This window comes from Girardinichthys multiradiatus, chromosome 22 (assembly GCF_021462225.1).
Source record: "Girardinichthys multiradiatus isolate DD_20200921_A chromosome 22, DD_fGirMul_XY1, whole genome shotgun sequence".
NCBI lineage: Eukaryota > Metazoa > Chordata > Actinopteri > Cyprinodontiformes > Goodeidae > Girardinichthys > Girardinichthys multiradiatus.
This window is the reverse complement of record NC_061814.1, coordinates 35,774,558-35,799,886: the sequence shown is the minus strand read 5'-3', so window position 1 is coordinate 35,799,886 and position 25,329 is coordinate 35,774,558. Positions and strand designations below refer to the sequence as shown.

At 39.6% G+C, this 25,329-nt stretch overlaps 1 protein-coding gene across 5 annotated transcripts in view; it reads right to left on the bottom strand.

Moving 5' to 3' along the window:
• Window positions 1-872: 872 nt before the first annotated feature.
• fgfr2 (fibroblast growth factor receptor 2) overlaps window positions 873-25,329 on the bottom strand; it is a 63,183-nt gene continuing 38,726 nt past the window's right edge. For 3 of the 5 annotated variants that reach the window (XM_047352564.1, XM_047352568.1, XM_047352565.1), the window contains 12 exons: window positions 24,764-24,954; window positions 23,528-23,672; window positions 20,341-20,540; window positions 18,824-18,963; window positions 15,698-15,819; window positions 13,429-13,539; window positions 12,870-13,060; window positions 12,148-12,270; window positions 9,048-9,118; window positions 6,102-6,239; window positions 4,541-4,646; window positions 873-2,441 (listed from right to left, as the gene is read on the bottom strand). In XM_047352564.1, coding sequence (XP_047208520.1) covers window positions 2,277-2,441; window positions 4,541-4,646; window positions 6,102-6,239; window positions 9,048-9,118; window positions 12,148-12,270; window positions 12,870-13,060; window positions 13,429-13,539; window positions 15,698-15,819; window positions 18,824-18,963; window positions 20,341-20,540; window positions 23,528-23,672; window positions 24,764-24,954 — 1,703 coding nt within the window. In that variant the 3' untranslated portion in view covers window positions 873-2,276. Of the gene's footprint in view, window positions 2,442-4,540; window positions 4,647-6,101; window positions 6,240-9,047; window positions 9,119-12,147; window positions 12,271-12,869; window positions 13,061-13,428; window positions 13,540-15,697; window positions 15,820-18,823; window positions 18,964-20,340; window positions 20,541-23,527; window positions 23,673-24,261; window positions 24,401-24,763; window positions 24,955-25,329 lie in introns of all 5 variants that reach the window. The other 2 variants (XM_047352567.1, XM_047352566.1) reach the window with 2 other exon arrangements.

Sequence of the window (25,329 nt, the reverse complement as noted above, 5' to 3'; positions counted from 1 at the left end):
GCACTTTCTTGTGGTTCAAGAAACACGGCTTACATAAATCCAAAACTTTGTATTAAATAATCTCTAGTCAAGCATGAGGTGTCTCGATTTCAGTAAAAAGTCTTAATCTGAAAAAATTAGGTGGACATAAAAAAATATCAAAGAAAAAATGTTTAACATGCCTGTATTTACATGGCAATCCTGATTCTGTTTTAAAGAACCGCATAGATTACCGTAGATTACTGTCCTTCATGTTTTACCAATTTAGGTATATTATACACTGGAGAATCTCCAATGCGGTCCATATCTTTAGAAACTGAAAGATCCTTCAGTTTGGAACCAAATCAGAGGCTATCTTTAAACGCCAGCTATAGCATCACAGCTGTGTTTCACTCCCACAGCTTACATTGTACACAAAACATCAGGATGCCCAATCCCTATTGAATAAACAGGCAAAAAAGTACAAAAAAGCTGTTCAGAAATCCTGATGGTTAAGTATTAACATGATTTTTGGTTCTTTTTAAACAATTCTTCTCATCTTCATGTAAATCCAACACAGTTATGTCTGACCAACCTTCGACATTATACAACGGACTGAAAAAAATGGATAACAAATGATATTCTTGATATGTTTGCTTTATGTTAACACCAGGGAAAACTCCAGCCTGGCTAATCTGAACACAAGAATGCTAATGGTCTGGTACAGCTCATTTTCTACATGTGCACTTGATTAGGTATATGTTGGGTTTTTTTTCTTTTTTAATTTGCTCAAGGGTCCTGAGGGAACTGAACTGTGATTTTATGCACCTCTAATCATAGATAATTTTATAGCTGAAAAAAGATGAAACAAACCCAAAAAGAGCAATTCGTAGTCTGAAACGGGACACAGGTGGTTGTTTTTTCAACATTTATTTTTTGCAAATGCAGCATAAACACCTGCAAAACAGCATCTTAATGTTGGTCCAGTAGAAAACAAAAACAACCAAAAAAAAAAAAAAAACTTGATTTAATACTTTGCTTTCCAGATTTCAATTCTGTCTTGGGAATTTTCAGTTTATCTTGGTTCCAAATGAGGAAGCAGATTGCAAGTTGACATGTCCAGATTATTATGTATTTTACTTATATATAAATATCCAAAGAATTAAATTTCCTAAATTGTGGTTAAAAAAAACTGGATAGAAATGGCATCAATATGTAAATAAGAGAAGGATTAGATGACTATAAAATGTACAGTTTAAATTTTTTTTAACTTAATATTCACATTCATGTATAAAACGTACAAAATCTGGATTTCTCCAAACATCTAAAAATAGAAACTTTCTGTTAACTGCTGAAGGATTATTTTTAAATTACCATAAATTTAACGGATTATTCCATATCATCAGCATTAATGCAATCATTTCCTGTTTTTTTTATTGTTTTTCGATTCATTTTTTAAAAATACGAAACTCAATAAATTAACATACTACCGCAGTCCCTGAAAGCCAATACTCAACTATGATATGGAGAAAGTATTTGTGTGTGTGTTTAACAGAGTGTGTGTAAGGAGAAATATAGGACATCTGTCAGCATAGCCTGCCTCGAAAATGGGAGCAGGGTGTGGAGGTGGGGGTTGTTTCAAAGTCCATACAAAAAATAATTAATAGTAAATATATAATATATTTTTATACATATTTGAATATATTTACAAATATAGCCAGCACTTTACATTACACTGTGGATTCTTTCTCCAGAAAAATCAGGGAGGTTTATCGAGAGAACTGAAAAAGAGATGCACAAATATTACAAAATAAACAAGAGAAGTTTTTATATCTGGTCTCCTCATATTCCTGTTTTGTTAGTCGGAGCTCCATCTGTAAGTCTGTTTTCCTAATCATCTTCTAGTTTCATGTGGTCCTCTTCCTTTGTTTATTTTTTAGTCATATCAGTTCATACATTCCTCCAGGAGTAAACAATGTGTTGGAATGCCAGCCACTGCTACTGGATCACCAAACAAGTAGTGCTGTGGAGCTTGTGGGTAGGAAGATGAGAACCAAAAGATGAGAAAAAGCTGAGTGTTTACACGAGAGAGGCAGAGGAGGCCTTGGGGAATGTCAGTTCATTCAGTCAGTATGAAGGAGCCCCCATAACGTGCTCTGTCCTCTTCTTTAAGACCTCTAGTGTTCTGCGTTGGTGAGCGGCAGTGCGAGTCCTCGTTTGGGTCCGTTTCAGGAAAGGTGTCTGTGCAACGTCTGTTTAGCCACTTTGAGGTTGGGGCAGGCCAAACGCTGGCTCAGAGGGTCTGAGCCGGTAGGGGCTCATCTCTTGACATTCCCGTTGATGTGCTGGTACTTGGGGAGACAGGGCTCATCCGGCAAGGGGTCGTGGGAAAATACAGAGTCATCACCAGAGGAGCAGGAGCTGCGTGTGTCGGGAAAGCTGGGGGAATACTGCTCCGTAGGAGCACACAGGTCCAGATATTCCTGAGCACACAGATAGAGGAGAATAAGACTGTTAGAAAAATGAATCCACACTTGGGCAAGAAAAAAAGAGTCGCAAAAGATCAAGAGCTAAACAGGAGAAAATAAATCAAGAGTGGAATCTGCTCAAAAAACGCGGGACTTTCCAGAGTAGGCTCGGAAAAGGGTGGGTGGGGAGATTTATTTTGAGGGGGGGGGGGGTGAGAACAGTATCACCTCTATAATGATATTTATCTGAACCATACCAAATCACCCTGGGAGGATTAATAAAATAGAATGGAAAAATAATCTTCAACTGGATCCTGTATGAAAATATTTGTAGAAATAATAGGTAATAAACTGAATGTTGGACTGCTGTCCCATCCAGCAGAGCTGAAAGGAAAATAAAGTTGACCTGATCACACAGCAGAACAGTTTAAGATGGGTTAGATGTTGAGAACAAAACTGGGAATGAACAACTGTGAGCCAACCAAGACATAGCCTACCATCTGAAATGACCAGCTGATGTAGTGGAATCACATGGACACGGCACCGCAAGCCCCCCTGAACACATCATCCCTACTCTCAAAAATAGTGGTGGCACCATCACGCTATAGGATTGCTTGATGAAGGGATTTGGACAGCTGTTAAAGCGCCTCGGTTCAAACTGTAGTGGACAACTACTATGAAACTTGTAACTTTATTTAGCTGAAGAAGCAACAATAAGCTATGGGTATTAGTGGCACATTTTGAAGCTGAAGCTAAGGCTTACTTTTTCAGATCCTGCAGATATCCTGTATGCAATGGAATGCTTTTGACTGTAAATTCATGGATTAAAGAAAGGCCTAGTTAAAGCCCAAACATTTAAACTGAATCTGTGCCAAATATTAAAATTTGATGTTCACAGTTGTTCTCTATCCTGTCTTATTGAGCTTTAGGTATTTAGAAGAATGTACAATGTAATATATACATATTTCAAACCCAGGATGTGCTGGTGGAGATGCACCCCAAAAGGTTTGCAGCTGAAATTACAGTAAAAGATGTTTTGACTTAACTCACTGGAATTGACTCAGAGAGGCTGAATACAAATGCATGCAACAGTTTTTACATTTATTTATGTAAACCATTTGCAAAAACCACTTCTCATTTTCCTTCCACTTCACTATTAAGCAATACTCTGTGTTAATCTACCAAAAAGCATTTAGGAATATGTTGATGTTTGTGGTCGTAACATTACAAAAGATGAAAAAGTCAGAGGGATATGAATTCTCCTGGAAACTGGGGCCAATATACTGGCCCTTTACTGCATCTTCTTTCATAAATTCAGTCAAAACATCTGAAATCTGGCACTGAAACGCTTGACATAAACAACAGGAGATGGTTTGAAAAAAAAATCACAAACCGCCATGAATAGGAAAGATAACAACCTCAAAAAATCCTGTTATTAATTTCTGACTCAGTCCGTGAAGATGTTTGTGTCTGCTGAGGCCCCCTTTTTCCCCCTTCTTGACGTTAATGGGTCTCGTTGTGTGGATGAAGAGTTCTTGGGGTTTTGGAGAAAATGAGCACTGGCTTCCATTTTCCCAGCTCAAAACGAAACGGCTCATATTACTAAAGATCTCCACATCTGCCAGCGGTTTGGGGTAGAGGTGAAGGAAGGGGGGAGGAATAGGGGCAAGAAAAGGGAGCTTTATTACATTTCAAAAGCTTGAACTCAAAGTTAGGTTTTTTTGGCATAAATACACAACAGTCCAACTCCAGAGCAGACACATCCTGACAGCTCTCTTTTGCCAGTCCTTCTTTAGAGACAAAGAAGGGAACGGAAAATAGGGAATGAGGCACTGATATGATGACTGGACTGCCGCAGATATGCTTAGCAAGGATCGTATCATCTAGTTATTTCTCAGGACTGATTGTATCTCATGTCAACCAAACGTTCTGGCAGTACCCAGCCAAACTCGGTGTGCTCCTGCATGTATCATATTTTGGTGTTTTATTGCATTCAAATGTCTATTTCCAAGGCTTCATATACTTTATGAGGCATGAATTCTGACCACCCAAAGCGAATGAGCTAATGGTCACAGAAAAGGTTCTGGAGAGGAATGAAAAACAGCTAGACCCACCTCATTAGTGTTCAGGGTGAGGATTCGATCCAGGTCCTCTACTAGCTGCTTAAAGGTTGGTCTCTGTGATGGGATGGCGTGCCAGCAGTCTTTCATCATCATGTAGCTGAGTGAGGAGAAAATCCAGTTTAAATGAGGAGTAGACAATGGAAATGATACAACTGCTACCACAACTCTGGTTGACTCACTAAAAATCTGATTCTTAAATCCCACACAGGTGGGATTTAATATTTAGGTATCAAAGTAAACGGAGGATGAATGCAAATGCTTGCCACACGTTTCGCTCCTTTATTTGTAAAAATATATGGAAAACACAGTATCCTTCCATTTCACAACTATGCACTACCTTGTGTTGGGCTGGTTGTTTCAGAATGTATGTGCTAGCACTGGATTTTATTTAGTGGTATCAAAGTAAAAAGGAGCTGATTGATCCAGATTTCTATTTGTAAAAAATAAGGAAAACGGTGTTTCCTTTTACTACCATTCCACTAAACAACTATGCACTTCTGTTAGCTGGGACAGATACTGCTGAATGCAAGTGCTGGTCCTGGATTTTAAATAGTAAAGGGGAGAGGTAACAAATGCATCCCACCGGTTTTTTTATTTTTTTATTAGTAAAACAATATAAAAACAATTTCACCATAATGTTCTACTTAGTGTTGGGCTATTTACATACATCACTTCTGATGGCAAATTGTTGCACTAGATTGTATTTAGAGCAACAATTATACAAATATTTAGAGTCTTAGAACAGAGTAGAAAGGGCTGAATACAAAACTATGCCATCCTTTTGAAATTTTAAAATTGAACAGTCAGTTTTTTTTCCACTTCACAATCATGCACTACTTTGTGGTGGTCTAATTAGGTGATTTTCGAATACAATTCTTTATGCTGGATTTTATTTAGGGGTAGTAGAGTAAGGGTAGCCGATTCCAAATGCACAAATCGTTTGTATTCATGAAGATTTGGGAAAACAAAGTGTCCTCTTCTCTCCACCACACTACTGTGCAGTATTTTGTGTTAAGCCAATTAAGACCCCTAAATGACTTAGCTGCATTTAATATTTAGTGGTATCAATGTAAATGGCGCTGACAACACATTCATGCCATACTTATCAGATTTTCATTTGTAAAAAGTTTTGAAAACCATGTATCATTTCACCATTTACCACTTTACGATTATACGAATAGTGGTGGTCTATCACATAAAATCCTTATAAAATACAATGAGGTTTGTTGTTGTAATACGACAAACATGAAAAGTTTAAATACTTTTTTAAGGCTCTGTAATAAGTCAAGAATATCAACGTCTGACTCGTCTAGCATTTGTTTTTTGCAATTCTCTGCCTTTGTCTCTGCACTTTCGATGGTTATTCGAAACGAGTAAACTAATGGCAGACAATCATAGTTGTACAGATGCCTGACAGTACGGATACAGAGTCCCAGAGGCATTTACCGTACAAACTAGGCTCTCGTGGAGTCTTGATCAAACAACTACTGCAGATTCAGAATATGAATTGGATGAAAAAGATTAGAGTTTTGGAGAAAACCACTAGACTTACAGCTCATTGGTGCAGTTTCCAGGCTTGTCCATGCGATGTCCTTCTTTGAGCAGCTTGAAGAGTTCTTCTACAGGAATGCCAGGGTAGGGTGAGCCCCCTAGGGTGAAGATCTCCCACATCAGCACCCCAAATGACCAGCTAAAGGGAAAAACAGCAAATATATCACATTTAGTCACAGAAGAGATAAAGAAAGGTGAGATTTAATGAGAAACTTTCAGTATATTGGCACATTGGGACTACTTGGCAGATAATTTCCATTTTGTCAACTGATTAATGGATAGAGGAAATACAACACAGTAACATCAGTAGTGTCAATGCCCAGTTTCTGTCATCCAGTGACTTGTGGTGTGAAGCCGCTGGCAGTGCTACTCAGCTCTGATCTCAATGACAGCCTATGTGCCCAGCTGGCTGGTTACAGAGCCTGGCATTGTCCAGTTGCACCAAACCAAAGCAAACACTGGACCACCCACAGCAGACAAAAGATGTCCAGAGGCGGAGGTGGTGACTACTAATTATTAACTGCTTCCTTGCCTCAACCTTCTTAAGCTCCACTTCTTAAATGTTAACTCTTCCTTCAACAGCTTCCTTATTGATGCTGACCTAAGGGGTGGATTATTTTGTCCAACATACCGTGCATCACCACAGAATGCATGCATACTGAGCACATGAGTGGTCAAACAAAAAATGCCAGCACGAACGTGAAGGTTGGGCATTTATCAGTTCTTTCAGTTGTTTACACAACCAGCCAGCCAGGTCTGTTAGCTCCTCTATCAATGCATTGCATCTTGGCCCTTGTTGACACACTCGTCTCTGCTTTCTGTCACTTTGTAACCATCTCTCAGCGCTTGTCAGCTTGTTTAGCTGTGCAAGATGATGTCCACCTGCAAGCAGTCATGACTTACAAAAATAAACACACAAACTCATGGGGCTACTTAACTGACCTGGCGTTCTGCCTTCGTAGAAAGCAGAGCACCTATGTGTTTCAGCCAGCTTCAAACAGAGATTATGTTTATGCAAGTCATTTAATCAATGAATGCTTTAGTGTAAACAAGGTTAGGACTGAGAAGTCATCCATATCTCATCACATTTAAGTCATAATGTTACGTCATATGCTACCCCTGCAGGACTTTCTGATCAATGCCTATGAGCAACGTAGATGTAAATGATAAAACCATTTTAAATATATTGTTTGGTTATTACAGGCGCACAGAAACATTCTTGGCAACTGGACACCAAAATCCAATTTACAGTTTGACTTAAAGAAAAGTCAGAGGAAACATAAAAAGTGTAATAAACTATTACACCTTAGCGGATAACAGGAAGGCTGACAGGATTACAACAGTGGCTCTGTTTTGTCTTTTTGAGGATTAAACTCTTTTCTGTCATGGAGTATGCTGAATTTGTAAATGTTGGCAGCCCTCAGGAAATCTTAGCGTTAAGATAAGTGTCTATATTCTGTAGGGAATACGAGGAGGGGCTCCTGTTTACAGCTTTAAGATGCTGAGACACCTTCAAATGTCAACATCATGGCATGATGTCAAATATCTCCTAACTCCAAATAATAACTGCTCAAAGCTATCAAAAATATTTTGAAAGCTGATAACAATAGTTTATTTTAGTAACATTAATTCTTGTCAAAGCTCTACAAAAGAAACTGAGGTTAGAAGTCAGCCAATCATAAACCGCTGATGGGTGAATCTTCAGTGGTTATATTGGAGCTAAAACTGAAGTCTGGCTCTCTACACTTGAGATGCAACTCTCCATTCATGCCTATACTCTCCAGAGCTGCTCCTCTGAGCCCATTTGTTACAACCGCAAAGGGAGGAGTGTCTTTGCAATTCATGTATTCATTTAATCTGATGTCATGTATAGGTTGCCTGTGCCTTGCGATGTCTAATACAGCTCCGCCTCCTCCCGCACATGCACAAAAAGCCAATTACTAAAAGTGAGTGAAGGATTGTAATTAGTGGTGAGCCAGCACAGAGGACTGCAGCGGCACAAACACACACACTGTCTTTCTCCAGAGCTCTCCTGTGTTATTGATTGGTGCAGGGCTGTGGAACATGAAGGACGTCGTGTGTGTACCCAGAATTTTTAAATGCACAAGACAACGATGCCGAGACACCGAGTGAAAACGCGTTCTCTGTGAAAATTGAGATGTTTTGTGCACTACTGGTGTCTGGCTTAAATGCACACAGCGAAAACCTCCTTTCACCAGGGTCAGCATGCAAGGCATTTATCTAATTGCCACATGCACTGTTCTGCCGCCAGTGTCTGGAGCAGAAACTTCAAACCACGCTGTCAGAGCACATGAGACTCAAACAACAAAAATAGAGGGATGCTCTCGCTTTGTTCTGTTTTTAGAATGAGTACTCTTGATCTTAAATAAAACAAAGAAGAGACAGAGACAGGTCAACAATTCACATACGAGATAAAAGAAAATAAGAATGCTGGGATAAAAGAGGGGGAGGTATTTTGGTTGTGGAGCTGGTCCAAAACGATGAGCAGCAGCATGTGTAAAGTTTTGCTGAATGAGGAGAAGGGAGTAGAGAGTGAATGTAGGCCTGCAGCATTGTTGTGTTCAGACATTGGGTAGAGGCCCGAAAAGGTGGGGAGACTTCCGAGCTGGGCCGGAGAAGCTGGAGGAGAGGAGGGGTTTTGGTGGGCTTCGGGCTCCTTCCAAGGCCTTTGAAGCCAGTCAGATTAGTAACACAGCATTGGCTACAAGTCTAGCGTGAAATCCTCACTTTTGCCACAGGCTGGCCAACACTGGCCCCCTATAGCCATTCACCCCCACTACCCTAAACCCCTCAATCAAAAATCCAAGATAGCACTAAAAAACGTAATCTTGCTTAAATCGGATTGCACAAACAAGGAGCAGTGATGGCACAACCCACACTAACTCGTCTTTAATACCAATATGTAAAACCTTTGTCTGGTACTCACACATCACTCTGGTGTGTGTAGACCCGATCGAAGAGCGCCTCTGGAGCCATCCATTTAACGGGGAGACGACCCTGAAATCACAAACACACAGGAGGGACGTTAACTAAAAACCAACCCATAAGTACCCTCTGGACTCCTTATTTCTGGCCTCATCAGCATCTTTAAAATTATTCACTGCCGTTATATTTACTGCTAAAAAAAAAGGGGGAAAAAAAGAAATGTAAGAGGAACCTTGGAATCAATGGTTTAAAAAAAAAAGCAAAGGTCTGGGAGGGGAATTCCCAAAGGAGCATTAATGTTGTTTAAGCAATAGAGGTGATAACCAGGGTCACGGATAAAGGAGGGTTTATCTCTGTATGCCATTAAAACAGGCTGAGAGGCTAAGCATTCTTGGCAAGGTCAAGTGTACATTACCTTAATGGTAAACATAATCTCATGAGCTGTATTGACTAATTTACTTAAAAGACACAAAATACTTATTTAGATAGTCCATTAGTTAAAGTTCTTCTGTAAAGAGCTTTATTATTATTTCCATTAAGAGGACATCATATATATCGAGTGCTGCCAGATACCCAGTTGGATTTAGGACTGAACTTTGACAGGACCATACTAACAGATAAATATGCTTTTACATAGGCCATTCATTGCAGATCTGGCTACGTGTTTGGGTCACTGTCTCCCTGGAAGGTTAGCCTTGTCCCAAGCCACAAGTCTTTTGCCGCCTCCAACAGGTTTTCTTCCAGGATTGCCCTGTATCTAGCCCATTCATGTTCCTATAAACTCTGATCACCTTCCCTGTCCCTGTAAAAGAGAAGCATCCCTAAAGTATGATGATGCCACCACCATGTTTCACTTTTTTGCATGTAGGCTTAGAGGTTCTGGTCTGATCTGACAAGAGCACCTTTCTCTAGATGTTTTCTGTATCCCCTTACAAAGAGGACTTCCTTTAGCTTTCTTTAAACTGTCTTTCTTCTTGTGACTCTTCCATAAAGGCCAGATTTGTGGAGTACACAATCAATAATTTACCTGCCTTTGAGGCAAAGGTTTGTTAGAGAACAGCTGTATTTATACTGAGATTCAGTTACACACTGCTGGACTCTGTTTAGTAATTAGGCACTTTCTGCAGATATTGGTTGCATTTAAATTAGGTGCATCAGGACAGAACAGCGGTAGACTTTTATTTGTGATTAAACTGTGTATCTTATCACATACAATTCCAATAAAATATATCAAAGTTAATGGACGTAGCATACTGCATGCAGGTAGTGAGCACTTCCCCGCCACACCGTGGCCACTCAAGGAGCTGAACGTGCCTCAATGTCCAGGACAACTTCTCCTCAGCACGGTTCACGGAAGATAAGTTTAGTGTTAAAAACTCTAAATAATCTTCGTTTAATGACGATTGTTTTTGTTTGTGTTGAGAAACTCAGCTACAGTAAATGCTAGCAGACTAGGACTCAGTTAAGGATGTGTTCTTTCTTGTTTTTTTTAAGGTAAGACAAACTTTATTTAAAGGGTGGTTTTTAAACACAGAAGATCGGCCATAATGCGCAGTCTACGCTTATACATTTCAACCCTTTCATTAGTGATATTTTAAAGGTATGTGTTTGATTCTGGTAACCAGCTATAAGCTTCTTTTGTTAGCTTCAACCGCTAACAGCTAAGAACACGTGTTCGCCCATTTTATGAGTCAGCTGCAGATCATTTACCCAGAAAGGTTGTTAGTTTCCGATCTAGGAAATAATATTTTCCTAAATACTATTTTAGTAAATGAGATAATTAATTAATCACCATTAAGACCCATTTATCCAGAAACGTTTCGTTCTTATTCAAAATAATATTTCCTTAAATATTATTTTAATATTTCCTTAATAATATTTATTTTAATATTATTTTAATAAATAAAGGCAGCTAATTAAACACTGTTGAGAGTTGGTCATCCAGAAGGTTGATTTTATTCAGCAAATCATTCTTTAAAATCTTATTTTATTAAAATAATGTTTTATCTGATATTGCATTGTAAATGGTTGTTTAAAGGTATACCAATTATTATAGTTCCAAGACTAACTTAACGTCATTTCCAGATTCTTCAAGATAATCCTTGGTTCTCAAACATAAACATTTCATGGTAATGTTGCATCACTCTTTTGGTCATGATTTTCAACCATCTTTGATCAACTTGTTTATATTGTACATAGTCCATTAGTCTTCCCTATTCTTTCATTCTGCTTGGTAGTTTAGTTGGGTTGTTTTAGCATAGTAAAGAGTTTGTTGATTGAAATATGTTTGACTTTGAGTTGACTTATTTTTGTTAATAAATTCTTGTATTTTAAGAAATTGTCTGAATTCATTCCATGTGTTTGCAGAGTTTTGCTGTTCAATAATGTCAGAGCTTGGCTCATCCCTTTCAATTTTGTCCCAGTACCACCACCTTATTGGGCTGGTATTCACAGGACAACCCTTAACAGACCAAAATATTATTTAATAAAATATTAAAGTATTAATATTAAATATTAAATAATACATTAATATTCATAATCCAAACAGAATTAAAAATAAAAACACAATAAATTGCCCCTGCCCTGCGTTCACCTCCGTCATCATCATCATCCTCAAATATTGTCATGGTTGTCAGCTAGTTCTCAGCATGATCGTGCATGCAATGAAAGGGCAGTCATGCATATTAAATGAGGATGTGCAGGCAGCGCTGTTCTGTGGTGGGAAAGAAAGACACCGCTGGGCCACTATGGAGATGTCAGTTATGTTTAGTCTGCTCCCTTTTTCCCCAACTCTCCCTCTCTCCGTGTCTGTTTCGGGGCTAATTATATAAATGTTGATGAAACCAAAAGAACAAGAGACTGAGGGGGTAAACTAGGCAGGGTCTGGAGAAGCACTACATTCACAGCCTGCCTGGGAACCTGCAGCTTCTGCCAAGACACCAGTGGAGGAAAGGAGTGAAGCAGAAAGACGACGGGAAGGAAAAAACTAGAGAAAAGCCTAAATCATGTGAGCCAATTTCACCCTGTTTGCAAAAAACCCCAATTAATAATCTATTACCCCAAACCCTTCAGTGTGCAGCATACATGTTGTGAGGACTTACATTGGTTGTCTTTTTATAGTAGTCAATGTTGTGGACGTCCCTGGCCAGGCCAAAGTCAGCGATCTTCATGACGTTACTCTCTGTGACCAGGACATTCCTGGCTGCCAGGTCTCTGTGTATACACTGGGATGGAAACAGTGGAAAAATGAGGTAAGAAGAAGAAAAATTGGAAGGTCAAGTGTGGATAAAAAAAAACTAAAAGCAGGAGAGGGGTAGGTCAGGTCTATACTTATCTGGAAAGCTGTTAGGACATTTATGAAACAAATTCACAACCCTACACAAGAACATTCCTGGAGAATTCATACTTGGCCACATGTCTGGTTGTATTAGTGTATCTGAACATATAAAGATATGTATAGACTAAAGTATGAGTGCGTGTCAGACAGTCACATTCCAAAAGTGAGTGGGAGCGTGAGGCTGCATTTGGCCAACATGGCAGTACCTCTATTGTGAGAACCTCACAATTCTTCTGCACAGAGGGGCTTTTGTCGTGCAATGGTAGACAATACAGGGATTGGGGCAGGGGGTATGAGTAGTGTTTTCAGGAGGCCATGTTCCCACAGGGACCCACAAACAAGCTTCCGACGTAAAACCCTCCAGGATACTGGTTAAACTCTCTTAGTACTGAGTACTGGCACAGAGATGGATCTAAGCAGCCAGGGGGCTGGACGGCTGATGTGAAAGTAGGACATTTTGTGTGATTGCATGTGTCCTCCTCTCACCTTTTGAGATGCTAGGTACTCCATGCCCCGTGCCACCTGATAAGTGCAGGAGACCAGATCTTTGAAAGTGAGCTGTTCATCTGAGACACGGGTGATGTCGTAGGAATATTCCATGCCAGGAGGACGGCGGGCTCTGAGGTACTCTCTAAGGTTGCCTTTGGAGGCATACTCTACTATCACATATAGGGGACCTGTAAAAGCACAAGACACAAGGAATGTGTTCAAACCATATCTTGAAAGATTTTCTTGGACAGAAAGTGAACCAAACTCCGATAAGAGTTTAAATCAAGGTTTCTGTCCGATGCTGGCGAATGTTCACATTTTCACAATTATACGATAATGGTTGTAGAGTTGCTTTGACAAAAACAGGCTTACTACAAGTACTTTTCCAAAGTATTGGTTCAGGGTGGACAAAATGCGTGCCACAATTTTCAGATTTGTCTTTGCAAAATACAACTATGCACTGTGTTGCTATATCACATAACACCCCAATAAATAACATGACAAAATGTTATGAAGTTCAAACAGGGTACATTAAATTAAATGTTGTTCTCCTCACCATCTTGCGTGCAGGCTCCCAAAAGGTTAATGATGTTCTTGTGTTTGCCGATCATCTTCATCATTTCCATCTCTGACACCAGGTCAGATAGGTCCTTCTCTGTCGCATCATCTAACAATAGAGAAGTTTACATTGAAAGTTGTCTGGAAATACTTCAGCAGAACAAGCACAACATGGTCCCGTCTCTCTTTTAATCATTCAACTTTAAACTTTCAGTCTAGTTCAGCAGAAACTCATTTGGAAGGTGCTTATGATTAGGCCTGGATGACAGACAATGTTGGCTAAGGTTACAGCTCCTCGCATACAGCTCCTTGCTTGCATTCTTCTGCACCATTACAGTAACTGGAGTCACTGTTAAAAAGATTCTACAGTCAAGGAAGGTATACAGGACCACTGCTGTACCTAATCTTACTGTCCTCTGCAACCCCAAACCAGTCCAACCCCCTCTTCCTGCTTTCATTAATCACAGCAGCACTCTTAACTTGACTTGCCTCATTGTTTGGATGCTGACTGAGTTCTACCCAACTGCTGCTTTGGGGTCAGGTATGCGACCGCCCCAAACCCTTACCTATCCGACCCACCTTTCTCAAGCCGTCAGTCAGCAGGCACCAATAACGAATAATAACTGCAGCCTCAAGCTCCACCTTGCACCTTCGCTGAACCCCTAGCTCCAACATGAATCAGCTAAAGAAACGCTTTCATTTCACTCAAAATACAGAATGAAGCAGAGTAAATTTAATCCCAGAGGTCTGATCGCAAGTCAGATGTTTAACAATGCAGTAAGATTTTGATGGTGCAGCAAACGGAGACTAGGCTTGGGGCAGCTACCGGTATCAAGTTATACAAAAAAAGCTTTAAAACAAATTGACCTGAGTTTTTTCTGGTTATATAGAGCATAGCTCTATATAGGGGCAGCTACTGCACACTGCTAGTCAGCTGGCAGAAATTTGGATGAAATATTTTTGATTCCACAAGGACTTATCTTTTTTCTTTCTGTTTTGTTGTTTTGCCCCGTTTTTTGTTTTTGTTTTTTTTGTGATTGTTGTAATTGTGGAAGGTGCTGGTCGTTATTTCAAACCTTTGCAGTTTTGGTCGTTTCACACCTGATTTTTTTGGTATGAAATGGCACTGTGTAGCGTGGTTGTGTTTTGTTCCGGCCATGTGTCAATTTGTATATGCCAGGGGAATGTTTTGCTGCCGCTTTGATAATTGGTTTAAAGCAATTTCAAGCACTTTCCTTTACTCTACTTGCAGGCTACTGAAAGGAAATATAACTCCAGTATATATTTACTACCAGGACGTCACTTATTTGGGTTATTTTGGTATAATCAGGGGTGCAAACCTTTCACATTTCATAAGAGTCAACAGGCCCAAACAGGGATCAGAACTAAAATTAAGGGTCATGAAAAGTTTTCAGATAATAATATACAACTGAATAAAACTTCCTGTGCGGTTTGTGCATTTTCATCACCATTTGTCTATATAAATGATGCAAATACTTACCTAGAGCAAAAAATGAACTGATACAGTTTTAGTATCAAAGTACAACATTTTAGTTTCCAGGTACAAAAGTAGGAAGGGATGAAATCGCAATGCGTAGGTATGAGGGTTACAAATTGTCCAAGGGGAAAATTGAATGTCTAACATTTCCCCTTTTGTTGAACAAATCTGACCTAACACTGCAAGGTAACCAGACACACAGAAATGTTCACCCAATATGCCAGGGCAGGACTTGCATGCCAGAAAATACAGGACACAAAATACATTTGGCAAGCCAAGACACATGTCTGTTGGGTAGCTGAATGCAGGCTAGCTACACCAGGAGATATCCCTACTATTTAACCAGTTAATATCAGTATTGCCAGGGTTCCTCTATAAATGGCAGAATGTCAAAAAATGGATAATATTCTGAAAAAAAAACAAGTTCACTTGTAAACAGTGGGCAAATCGGAGTTGGAATATATATAAAAAAAAAATCTAAATAATTTTAAAAGAATAATAAAAATACAGACTGCAAATACAGATACAGAACACATTAATAGTTCTTAATTAATACCTACATAAACTGAATAAGTATTCAATATATTGTATTATCTTAGAAGCATTGAGAATAAATATTGCTTTTTCGGTTCCAAATGGAAGACATTTTTGCTTGAAATATTTTTGTTTATATTTATTTATATTTTTATTATTACTGTGATGCTATGAAACTGTGGTATTTTGCAACCAAAGTTATCATACGGTGAGAATCTCAGATAAAGTCACTCACCTTTTAGCATCTTGACTGCAACAGTGACAGCATCCTTGGGTTTGTCCTTATCGATCCCCAGAGCTTCGGCCATCACGACTTGGCCGAAGCAGCCCTCACCCAGAGGTTTCCCAAGGGTCAACCTAAGAAAATAAAAAAGAGAAAAAACAGGAAGCCGATAAGCTAAAACTGTCCAAATATGACTCCCACTCTGCAGATATAAACAAGCAGGAAGTGTGGGATCAAGATATTTAATGAAACCAGGCACAGAGCCAGTTTCCTAGCTTCACCCATCTTTCGTCCTATGTATTTTAATCAGATTCTGTTTAGAAGAGTGCTTTATTGGCCTGATGAAGTTTGTGCCAGAACAGTAGGTAAGAAGACACACAAGGCAGAGATAACCACTTAATAAACCCGAGTAGAGCCACTCTTTTGTAAACTGTTTACCCTGTCTTGGCATGTTCCAGTATACACTTATAAGTCTTTGCAAAGGAGGCATCTCAGCCCTGATATATTAGCCCATGATGGATGAAATTCTGGCTTTCTTTTGCCACTAAGATGTGCTGAAGTACAAAACTAGTTCAGAATGTGGGTACAGAGTACTCCTTGAACTTCTTCACATTTTTTCAAATAACATCCACAAACTTTGATGTATTTTTGTTGTGATTCTGTTTGACAGAAGTCAAAAACAGTCAAATGGAAAGAAAAAAACACCAGATTTTCAAAGTTTCCAAAGAAAAATCTGAAATGTGTGGTGTGCATTTGTGTTCAGCTCCCTTAAGTCAAATCTGTGTTGGTCAACCTTTCCCAACATCGCTCTCCCTGCTGAAGAACAACATCCCGACCCCATGATATTGCAACCATTTAATAAGGATGGTGTTTTATAGATGATTCACAGTGTTGCATAAATATATTGTTTTGCATGAGGGACAATATGTTCATTTTTGGTCTCATGCGACCAGAGAACCTGCTTTCAAACGTAACTCTAAACTGGAACTGTTGTTCTCTCAACGGATTTTCCCTCCTGAGCTGCGGATCTCTGCAGCTCCTCCAGAGTTACTATGTTTGTTTCACGGAATGATGCTCTCCTTGCCTGTAAGTTTAGCTGCCGTTTTGATAAGGCTATGTCTAAGTAGGTTTGTAGCTGTTCCGTAAGCTTTCCTTTCTCTGTGAGATGTTGAAGGTTTGGGATATTGTTTTATAAAATTCTCTGCTTTAAACTTCTTCACAACTTTCTTGGCCTTCATGAAGCTGTTTGTTCACTAATGTTCTCTAACAAACCTCTGAGGGCTTTTGCAAAACAAATGTTGAAAACCACCTATCATTTCTACTTACTTTGTGTTAGTCTGTTACACAAAATCTCAATAAAATACATTGAAGTGGAATGTGAATACTTGAAAGGCACTGCATATTTTAATTATTAAGCATGCCATGCTTACTGGTTTGATATTTACCGGTAGCGCATTTTCTCCTGCAACTATTCACCAATCGGGGCCCTAAACATGCACTACAACCTGGTGTTTTTACTTTGATTGACAGAAGTTGGTCCCCCGCCTCATAAAGCCCACTGTCCAGGCTATCTAAACATTCACAGCACAGCGCTAAGCCAAGGGGCCTGAGGCTGGCGCCCTGCGGTAGTAACACAATCCCCTATCTGTCCACACACACTTGCCACACTCAATGGCAGGCATTCTGTCCATCCGGCCACACATAATCAATGTTATTTTTTTCCTCAGCCTAAACCGCAAAAGTTAACATTCCTCAGCATTTTACAATCCCAGCATGATCCTTCAGGCGCTGGGATGACAGGCAGGGAATAAAGACCCAAACAGAGAGGAAGACTGAGATGTATTTAGCCTAGCTAACACAGCCACCCTTTGGTGGGAGTCATGAAATAAAATCACAAATTTAATCAATTCAGTATGCAAACACAAAGCCTAGCATTGCATCAGAAATGCTCTTTTACTGATGAACAATTTCAAATTTTATGAGCAGAGCTTTTTTTAACAAGCATTCTAGCAAAAGCTTCAGGAATTCCCCTTATTCCTTTAAAGCTCATTGCCTCGGTTTGTTTTGAAACTTCTCTAACCTTTGCCGACTTGTTAAGTCCACCCTGAAGCTTATCGCTGCAACTGTGACACACTGAAACCTCAGCTGAGCTAACTCCTCTGGTATGACACAGAGCAAACACTCCTTTCCCAAACATGCAGATGAAAGCTGTGAATACCAGTCACTAATTAGCACAGCTTCACTCTCTATGAACAGAAGCCTGTGATAAAGGCTGGGTGAGGGAGAAAGGAAAGTTTAGCTGCTCTTGAAACGATGGGGCATGTTTTACAGCAGAAGAATCAGAAGCTGTCATCTCCGTCATCACAAACATTACTCAGCAGGGTGTCAATCACCAAATACAAAAATAGTAGTTTAATTATTTAACAGCTTCATAAAAGCATTATACAGTGTAAACAAGTAGTGCATGCACTACTACATCTAAAAGTTAACTTATTTCAGAAATCAAATAAAAATCTAAATCTCACACTTTATATAGATTCATTACACACAGTGATATATTTCAGGCATTATGCCACAAACGTTCATTATTAAAAAAGCTAACTATTTACAAAGGGATCATACTATTGGAAAGTTTAGTGGAAGGAAAAGTGTGGTAGAAAAAGGCAGCAGGCTTAAGAGGATTGTGAAGCACTGCGTCCTTTCAACATTTTCCATGTAAATAATCAATGCCTTTTTCTAAATAACTATCCAATGCAAATGTGATCACAGTTTCTGAAGGTTCGGAACGTTGCACTTGCATAAACCACCATGATGTGTTAAGAATATGAGTTGCTTTAAGACAAAGGTAGTGCTGTTCTTTTCCCCTCTTATGCTAGCTGTTAGTTCAACTGCTAATAAACTTTAATTGCAGCCCAGCGTCAAAAGCCCTGCACTATCCCTTTAAATGAAAGCTGTAGTGGATCAGCATTTTCTAGTAATTTTTATGTTTTATGCAGGAGCTCAATCTGATTTACATAATCATGACGGAATACAGAAGACGCACAATATATAGCATGCTGCAATGAATAAGAAGAGAAACATCAACCCAAATAACAAACGCAAATAACAAATGATCTACTAGCAATAGGCCGATCTTACCTATCTCGGGCAAATTCCCACAGTGGATCCTTTGGAAGGTCGTATTCAGGAATTGGCTCGTCGTGTGCAGAGCTCCGCCGCATGGTGATGCGCACCAGAGGGGTGCTAGAGTTCATGGATGAGCTTGAATCTGCCGACACCTATAGGAAAAATGATATTGGCTGATCACTGCAGCCTAGGTTTTAAGGTCAGTTGAAGCTCCAAGGCATCACTAGAGGAGTCAGAAACTTTAGGCATGAATTACACCACACAATCTGTTAAATAGTCAGTCAGTCTAGTGCGCACATTTCAATAAACATGCCTACTTCCCACAGTGAATATTTTACCAATTGTACAGTTTCTCCAGGGCAGAGATTAGATTTAATCTGTGATTAAGAAGTGAGTAGCTACAATAATTCTTGATGAATGTGGGTTAATTGCCTGCCTTTGCTTGTGAGCCTAGGGCTCAATGCTACGCTCTCTACACCCTAACCTTACCATGACACTGGAATCAGTCTTCTCCACATAAAGTAACCCAACACTCTCTGTACTTGTTGGTTTTCCTTGAGGTAAAAGAAAGTTTCACATTTGGAAACGTCTGGCTGCAGTTTTCGGCAGCCAGACGGAAATGCATGCCCTCTGAATGAATCTAGGTGTGGATCCTTTGAAATACATCCACAGTATGTTGTCCAAGTGCATCTCAATAAATTAAAAGATGATTCGTCATCATTTGTTAATCTATTTCAGTAATCGATTCAAATAATTAATTATGGACAGTGCAATATATTTAAAGCCTTTTTTTCCCATCTATTTAAATTAGAATATCACATAGGACCAATGGAAAAAATTATGTTTACAGGGTGTCTGATATAGAAATGTAGACTTGTCCTGCACAGAGAATGAGTTAGATTATGTCTCCTTGAATTAGTGCATCAATGTGGCATGGCATAGATGCTTTAATGATGCCCTTCAGTTGATCTGTCTCTGATCTTCCTCTTGACAACACCGCATTGATTCCTTTTGAGGGTTAGTTCAGGCCACGTTGCAGGCTAATCAGACCATGGTCATTAAACCAGGTATCGGTACTTTAGGCACTATGGGGAATGGTGCCAAGTCCTGCTGTAAAAGTAAAATCTGAATTTTATTTGGTGTCAATCACTACCAAAACATGTAATTTACATGTACATTTCTATTCACTTTATGTACTATGAAACTGCATTTTGGGTTTGGATTAAAATGAACAGGGAAAACTCTTGAAACATATTAGTCTGTGTGTAGTAAATTTAAATATAGAAATTAACTATTTAATGCTATTCTAATAGATCCACCTGTGCAGGCAGTTGAGTTGTCATCCATTCAAACCTTATGTTATTGTTCCATATAAATGCATTTGGCCCAAAAAATAATAATATATAAACTAATTATGTTCCCAAATCCATTCATTAAATAATTAGCTTGTTTTTCTTTGTAACATGTCAGTGTTGTGTGTTGCCTCCTCTAGAAATGTTAGATGCCTTTAGAACTCTTTATCTACTTTCTGTTACCTGGCGGCGCAGAGGGATCTGTTTGGTCAGCTTGTGGACCGGTGGTGGGCTGCCAAAATCAGGCTTCTTTGCAGTGTTCCTCATGCGGCACACCACCACAATGCCCACCATGCAGGCAATGAGGAACACGCCTGCACAATATATTGCGATCTCCACATAATCCGGGGAAATGGGCCCTGGGGATTTCTCTAGGACTGAGAAACACGGAGGAACAACAGTCAGGCAAAGGTTACAACAGGAATTTTCCAAACAGGGAGGTAAACGCAGAGACAGACACTTTGGAGATGACTCATGAGTAAATGTAATCACCACTGACAGGCAAACTAAACAAATCGTTTTGTAGCATCATCACAACTCCCTTTTGGCCAAGGAGGTATGAGCATGCCTGGTTTTGCAGAATCTAACAGGCCTTTAGTGGCTTTAACAGTGTCACCAGATTTTAAATCATGAATCACACTGAACAGGCAGGCCAGCATATGGTTGCACTCTCTGTCAATGTTGTAGACACGCGAGCACAAGCAGAAAAACAAACTCAATGTCGTCTGAACAATACGTGCTTGACTTTAGATTGCAAACATGGGAGATCAGTGTCTATTGTGGGTGTGCATGACCCAAACGTCCTGTCTGGTAAAAGGGCTAAGTGTGTGTAAAAGAGAATGTTTCATCCCTGCAGACCACAAACAAGATTCCTTTGAGGCACAGACAACCAAACAGACCACAACCCAACTAGAGCTGAAGGTGGTGTACTAGAAACCTATCTGTGCCTGTCCAAAACAAACAGTTTTCCCACTAGGGAATAGTGTGCCTGTGATCTCTATATTACATTATTTACAAACAAAACTATAATCCCAATAACATTAAGAATGGTTTAATAGCAGTGTGGCATATTGAAATGTGCCAGCGCTTTAATAGATTTCATTGAATAACGGCTGAAATTTGGCTAAATTTGCCTTGACATAGCTGACAAAAAGCCGCACTTTTTTAAAAACATCATGATTTTTCAAAAGGTCATGAACCTCTAACAAGGTTCCTAGAGCCTTTGGGGGAAAAACAGGCCCACAGCATCACAGAGCTCAACCGTACTTAACAGCAGGCATGTAAAGCTTTTCCACACATTCATCTCACTTGAAGGGTTTGTTGCTGAAAAGGACGATTTTTGCTTAATCTGACCAAAACACACTGTTCAATCAAGTCAAAGTGGCACTAGAATTTAGCAAGCTCCACATATTAACATTTGTGACGGTATTACAGAACACGCGTTTTGACAACATAACCACCCCAAAGAAGCTAAAGTAAGTTGGCCTCTATGTCACCTTATTTACACCTCAGAAAAGCAGTTTACACATCTTTATTAACATAGGTTTAAGCCAAATACTCAAGAACGGACAAAAACATTTTGGTAATTAGTTACAAACGAGTCATCAACTGTGTCGATGCAGAGATGTTTGGCTCTGATAATTGAGAAAGCCAAGCCAACAAGAAAGAAGCGCTGAGCTTTACCTTTCCACCATTATTTCAAAATAGAGAAATAAGGATATTAAAAGAAGCTAATTATCAGAGCCAGGAAAGAGAAAGAAAGCACAATTTAAAGGCCTACCTGAAAATATATATCGTTTTATTAGCATGCAGAATCAGAACCAAAGATTAGCAGTGAGTGAGTTTCTAAAAGGAGTAAGAGAAGGGTGAAGACAAATCCTCATCTCCTTTGGAATGGTTAGACTCTGAAGTTGCTCTGGGAGCTGTACTTCGGTTTGGAGTTAAAATAAGTCGTCTGCAAGCTACACCGTTATCCTCTCTGGGTTTTCAACAGCTTGCCAACACACAAAATATCCCCCCTGGTTCTGTGTTGCATTGTGTATGATGTTGAGTGTGCTGTCTCATTGAAACAGCCTAATAAATGAAATGGCCCAAAGAAGGCTCCAAGGAGAGGATTTGCCTTGCATGAAAGCCATTTAAAATTACCTAATTAAAGTGCACATATCAACATATTTTGTAATAAAACCCGAAACACTTATTTGCATAAAGTCTATCAAGTAAGAAAATGCTTTTCTTTACAGTGGTTTTCCTGTTTCCTGTGCTCTATCTGTGCAAAACATTTGCTGATGTTACACAGGTCATAATAAATCCATAACCACTATTTCCCAATGACCCTGTTGCACGACAAACCAGGATATTTAGCTTCTGCTGCAACTATGTTTTTTAGTGTCTGAGCCAAATGAAGGAAAAACCTTTGACTGGAGCTGCCATCTGATTGTATATTAGTATTGTAACTTCGCTTCCATCCATCACATATGTAGCATATTCGCTTTAATTGATTTTAGGGCCAAACGACATGCAGACGAACGAATACAGTTTGACTGATATCACAGACTGCGCCACAGAGTGTATGAACTCAAATTCTAGCTGAAGACTTTCCTATCATTTATTTTCTCTTTGGTGGACATTATGTTAAGACTTGATAGTAAAATCATTCATACCCTGGACAGATACAGATTAAAAAATATTTACAATCAACCAAGAAGTTTGTTTGTCATGGGAAATGAGACAGGCATCTCCGAAAAAATAAAACAATAGAAACTGAGTATGAATCTAAAAAGATTTTTTTTAATTTCCATTTTTATTTAAAAAATGCATGTGGAAAATTATTTACACCCTTCTATATAATTATTGGAAAAGGCTTTGTTGGTTTTACATCAATCAAGCCATTTGTATAATTGCTGACCACGTCTTTGCATGTTTTCCCTAGAGTTTTGACAATTTATCTTGGATGATGAGCTCCATCTGTTTGAGGTTTGATTCAAGTCAGGGCTCTGGCTGTGCCTCTCCAAAATGTTAATATTACTTCCAGAAAGAGGAAACATGTTGGTAAAATTAAAAGATTATTTTAAACCTAAATCGGCCATGGGTATGAATAATTGTGGCCTTAACTGTATGCATTAATGCTTGAGTTCGGAAAGCCAAATGTAACTTTATCACTCATTGGCAACTTTTGGCTACATTCACGGCTGCCTTGTGTTCATTATTTTACACATATCTTAACATCAGAAATTAATTTAACTATCATGAGCTTCAAGTCTGAACACAACCACGAACAGTTTAAGAAATAAAATTGATGATATGTGCCCTTTAAACTGTGTTGGAAAAAACAAGCAAGGGAAAAAAAGCAAGTGAATTTATATACCTGGAAGCACCGTCAAAGTAGCAGTTTGATAGGAGATCCCAATAGAATTACCCGCCAAGCATGTATATTCCCCAGCATCCTCAAATGTTACATTGGGCAAGTAGAGAACCTCTATCTCCTTATCTGTGGTGTTAACACCTGCGGTCTGGGGGAAGAGAAGAGGAGGAAGAGAAAGAGGAAATGGAGAAACAGAGAAGAGAAAAAAATATGAGACCCACAACACCAAGAAAGAAGTTATAGGAGCTGGATAGTGTCCACCATTGAGGTCCTGTGTAGAACTGACACTGGGAATGAGGATAGGTAGAAGACAGATCCCAGTATTCCACCAAAACATGTGAAAATAAAACAAACACACCTAAAACAACCCCAAAAGGTACCCATCACCCACAGAACCTGCTACTAGAACCCAGGCTAATCCACACACACATGCATAAACACAGAGAGCATGGAGAGCACTGTGACACCATACACTTTATTGTGAAAAGCTGTGAGGTAAGGTAAAAAAAGAAATCATCATCTGGTTACTCTGGTCTGAACAGTGCTTCCATGGCGACACCAATCCCAAAGTCGGTGGCAGCTGAAGGAAAAGGGAGTAACATTTGGGAGACAGAAGGTCCTTGAGACCATCGGCAGGACCACCAAGAGACCATCAACACCACCACAGAACAGCAGGGAAACCCACACTGGTAGGAAGGGATTTGAAGTGGTACAGGTCTTGGGGGTAGGGGGGTTACCTGGAATGACAGTCAGCCAGCTCGACTGGGTGACTTCCCCTATATAATTGGAGACTTTACAGATATATTCCCCTGCGTCTTCCTCTGTGACATTGGTGAGGGTGAGATACTCCATGTCTGTGCTGTTAATGCCTGAGCGCTGCAACCCATCAAACAAAATGAGCAGATAAATCAGGCACAGGAGCACATGGCATCACGACTGCAGCCACTATACATGGATCTGCAGGAATCATCACCAAAAACCAGGCAGAAGTTGCAATAAGTTATTCCTCTCATGAAATGACCATGATTTAGTCTTAACAGATGAAGAATATATTTTCTCAAAGTTTTATGGATAAATGAAAACATCACAGTGAAAAGCAAATCACATTTAAAAGACAAATGTCACTGAAAACAAAATGATTCCAACTTAAAGGGCAACAGTGTTCATACAGTTGGGGGCAGGAATATAATGTTCCTTATCTGCTTAGAATAGAAAAACGCAGAGTGCAAGGTGATCTACCTTTAACACTTTGACGTAGGGGTGTCCATCGGGCCCATACCGACTACCATTCCGGGTGATGTGTTTCAGCCACTGGATGTGAGGCTGGGCATCGCTGTAGACCTTGCATTGGAACTGAGCGTCCTCTCCAACGCGTACTGTGGTGTTGGCGGGTTGCCCAGCCTGGAGAATCGGCCGATGGGGAGACCGTTCTGTTTAAGAAGAGAAAGATTTCTGTTCTGTACACCCGTTCATCAGTCAAAAATGTTTTAATGTTCCATTAGAGGTTGGATGATTTGGAAACAGCACCAACATCTTCATTGTTTCACATGTAAACATTTAGCCTACGCACTTAAACAGAGAGACCTGGGGAACAATGCCCCCTTTCAAACACCACCCAGCTTTTAAGGCTACACTGAGGACACCCCATGGCTCCCTTACTGTGACATGACTCATGAGCACATCAGTGCCTTACCAAAACAAAACCTTAAGGTAGTTGCAGTGGATTTATTTGTTCATGTCTGTTTATGAGTTTGGGATTAGTTGTGGGCCAATGTGTTCTTGGGGTTCTGTGACGAAGGGCAGAT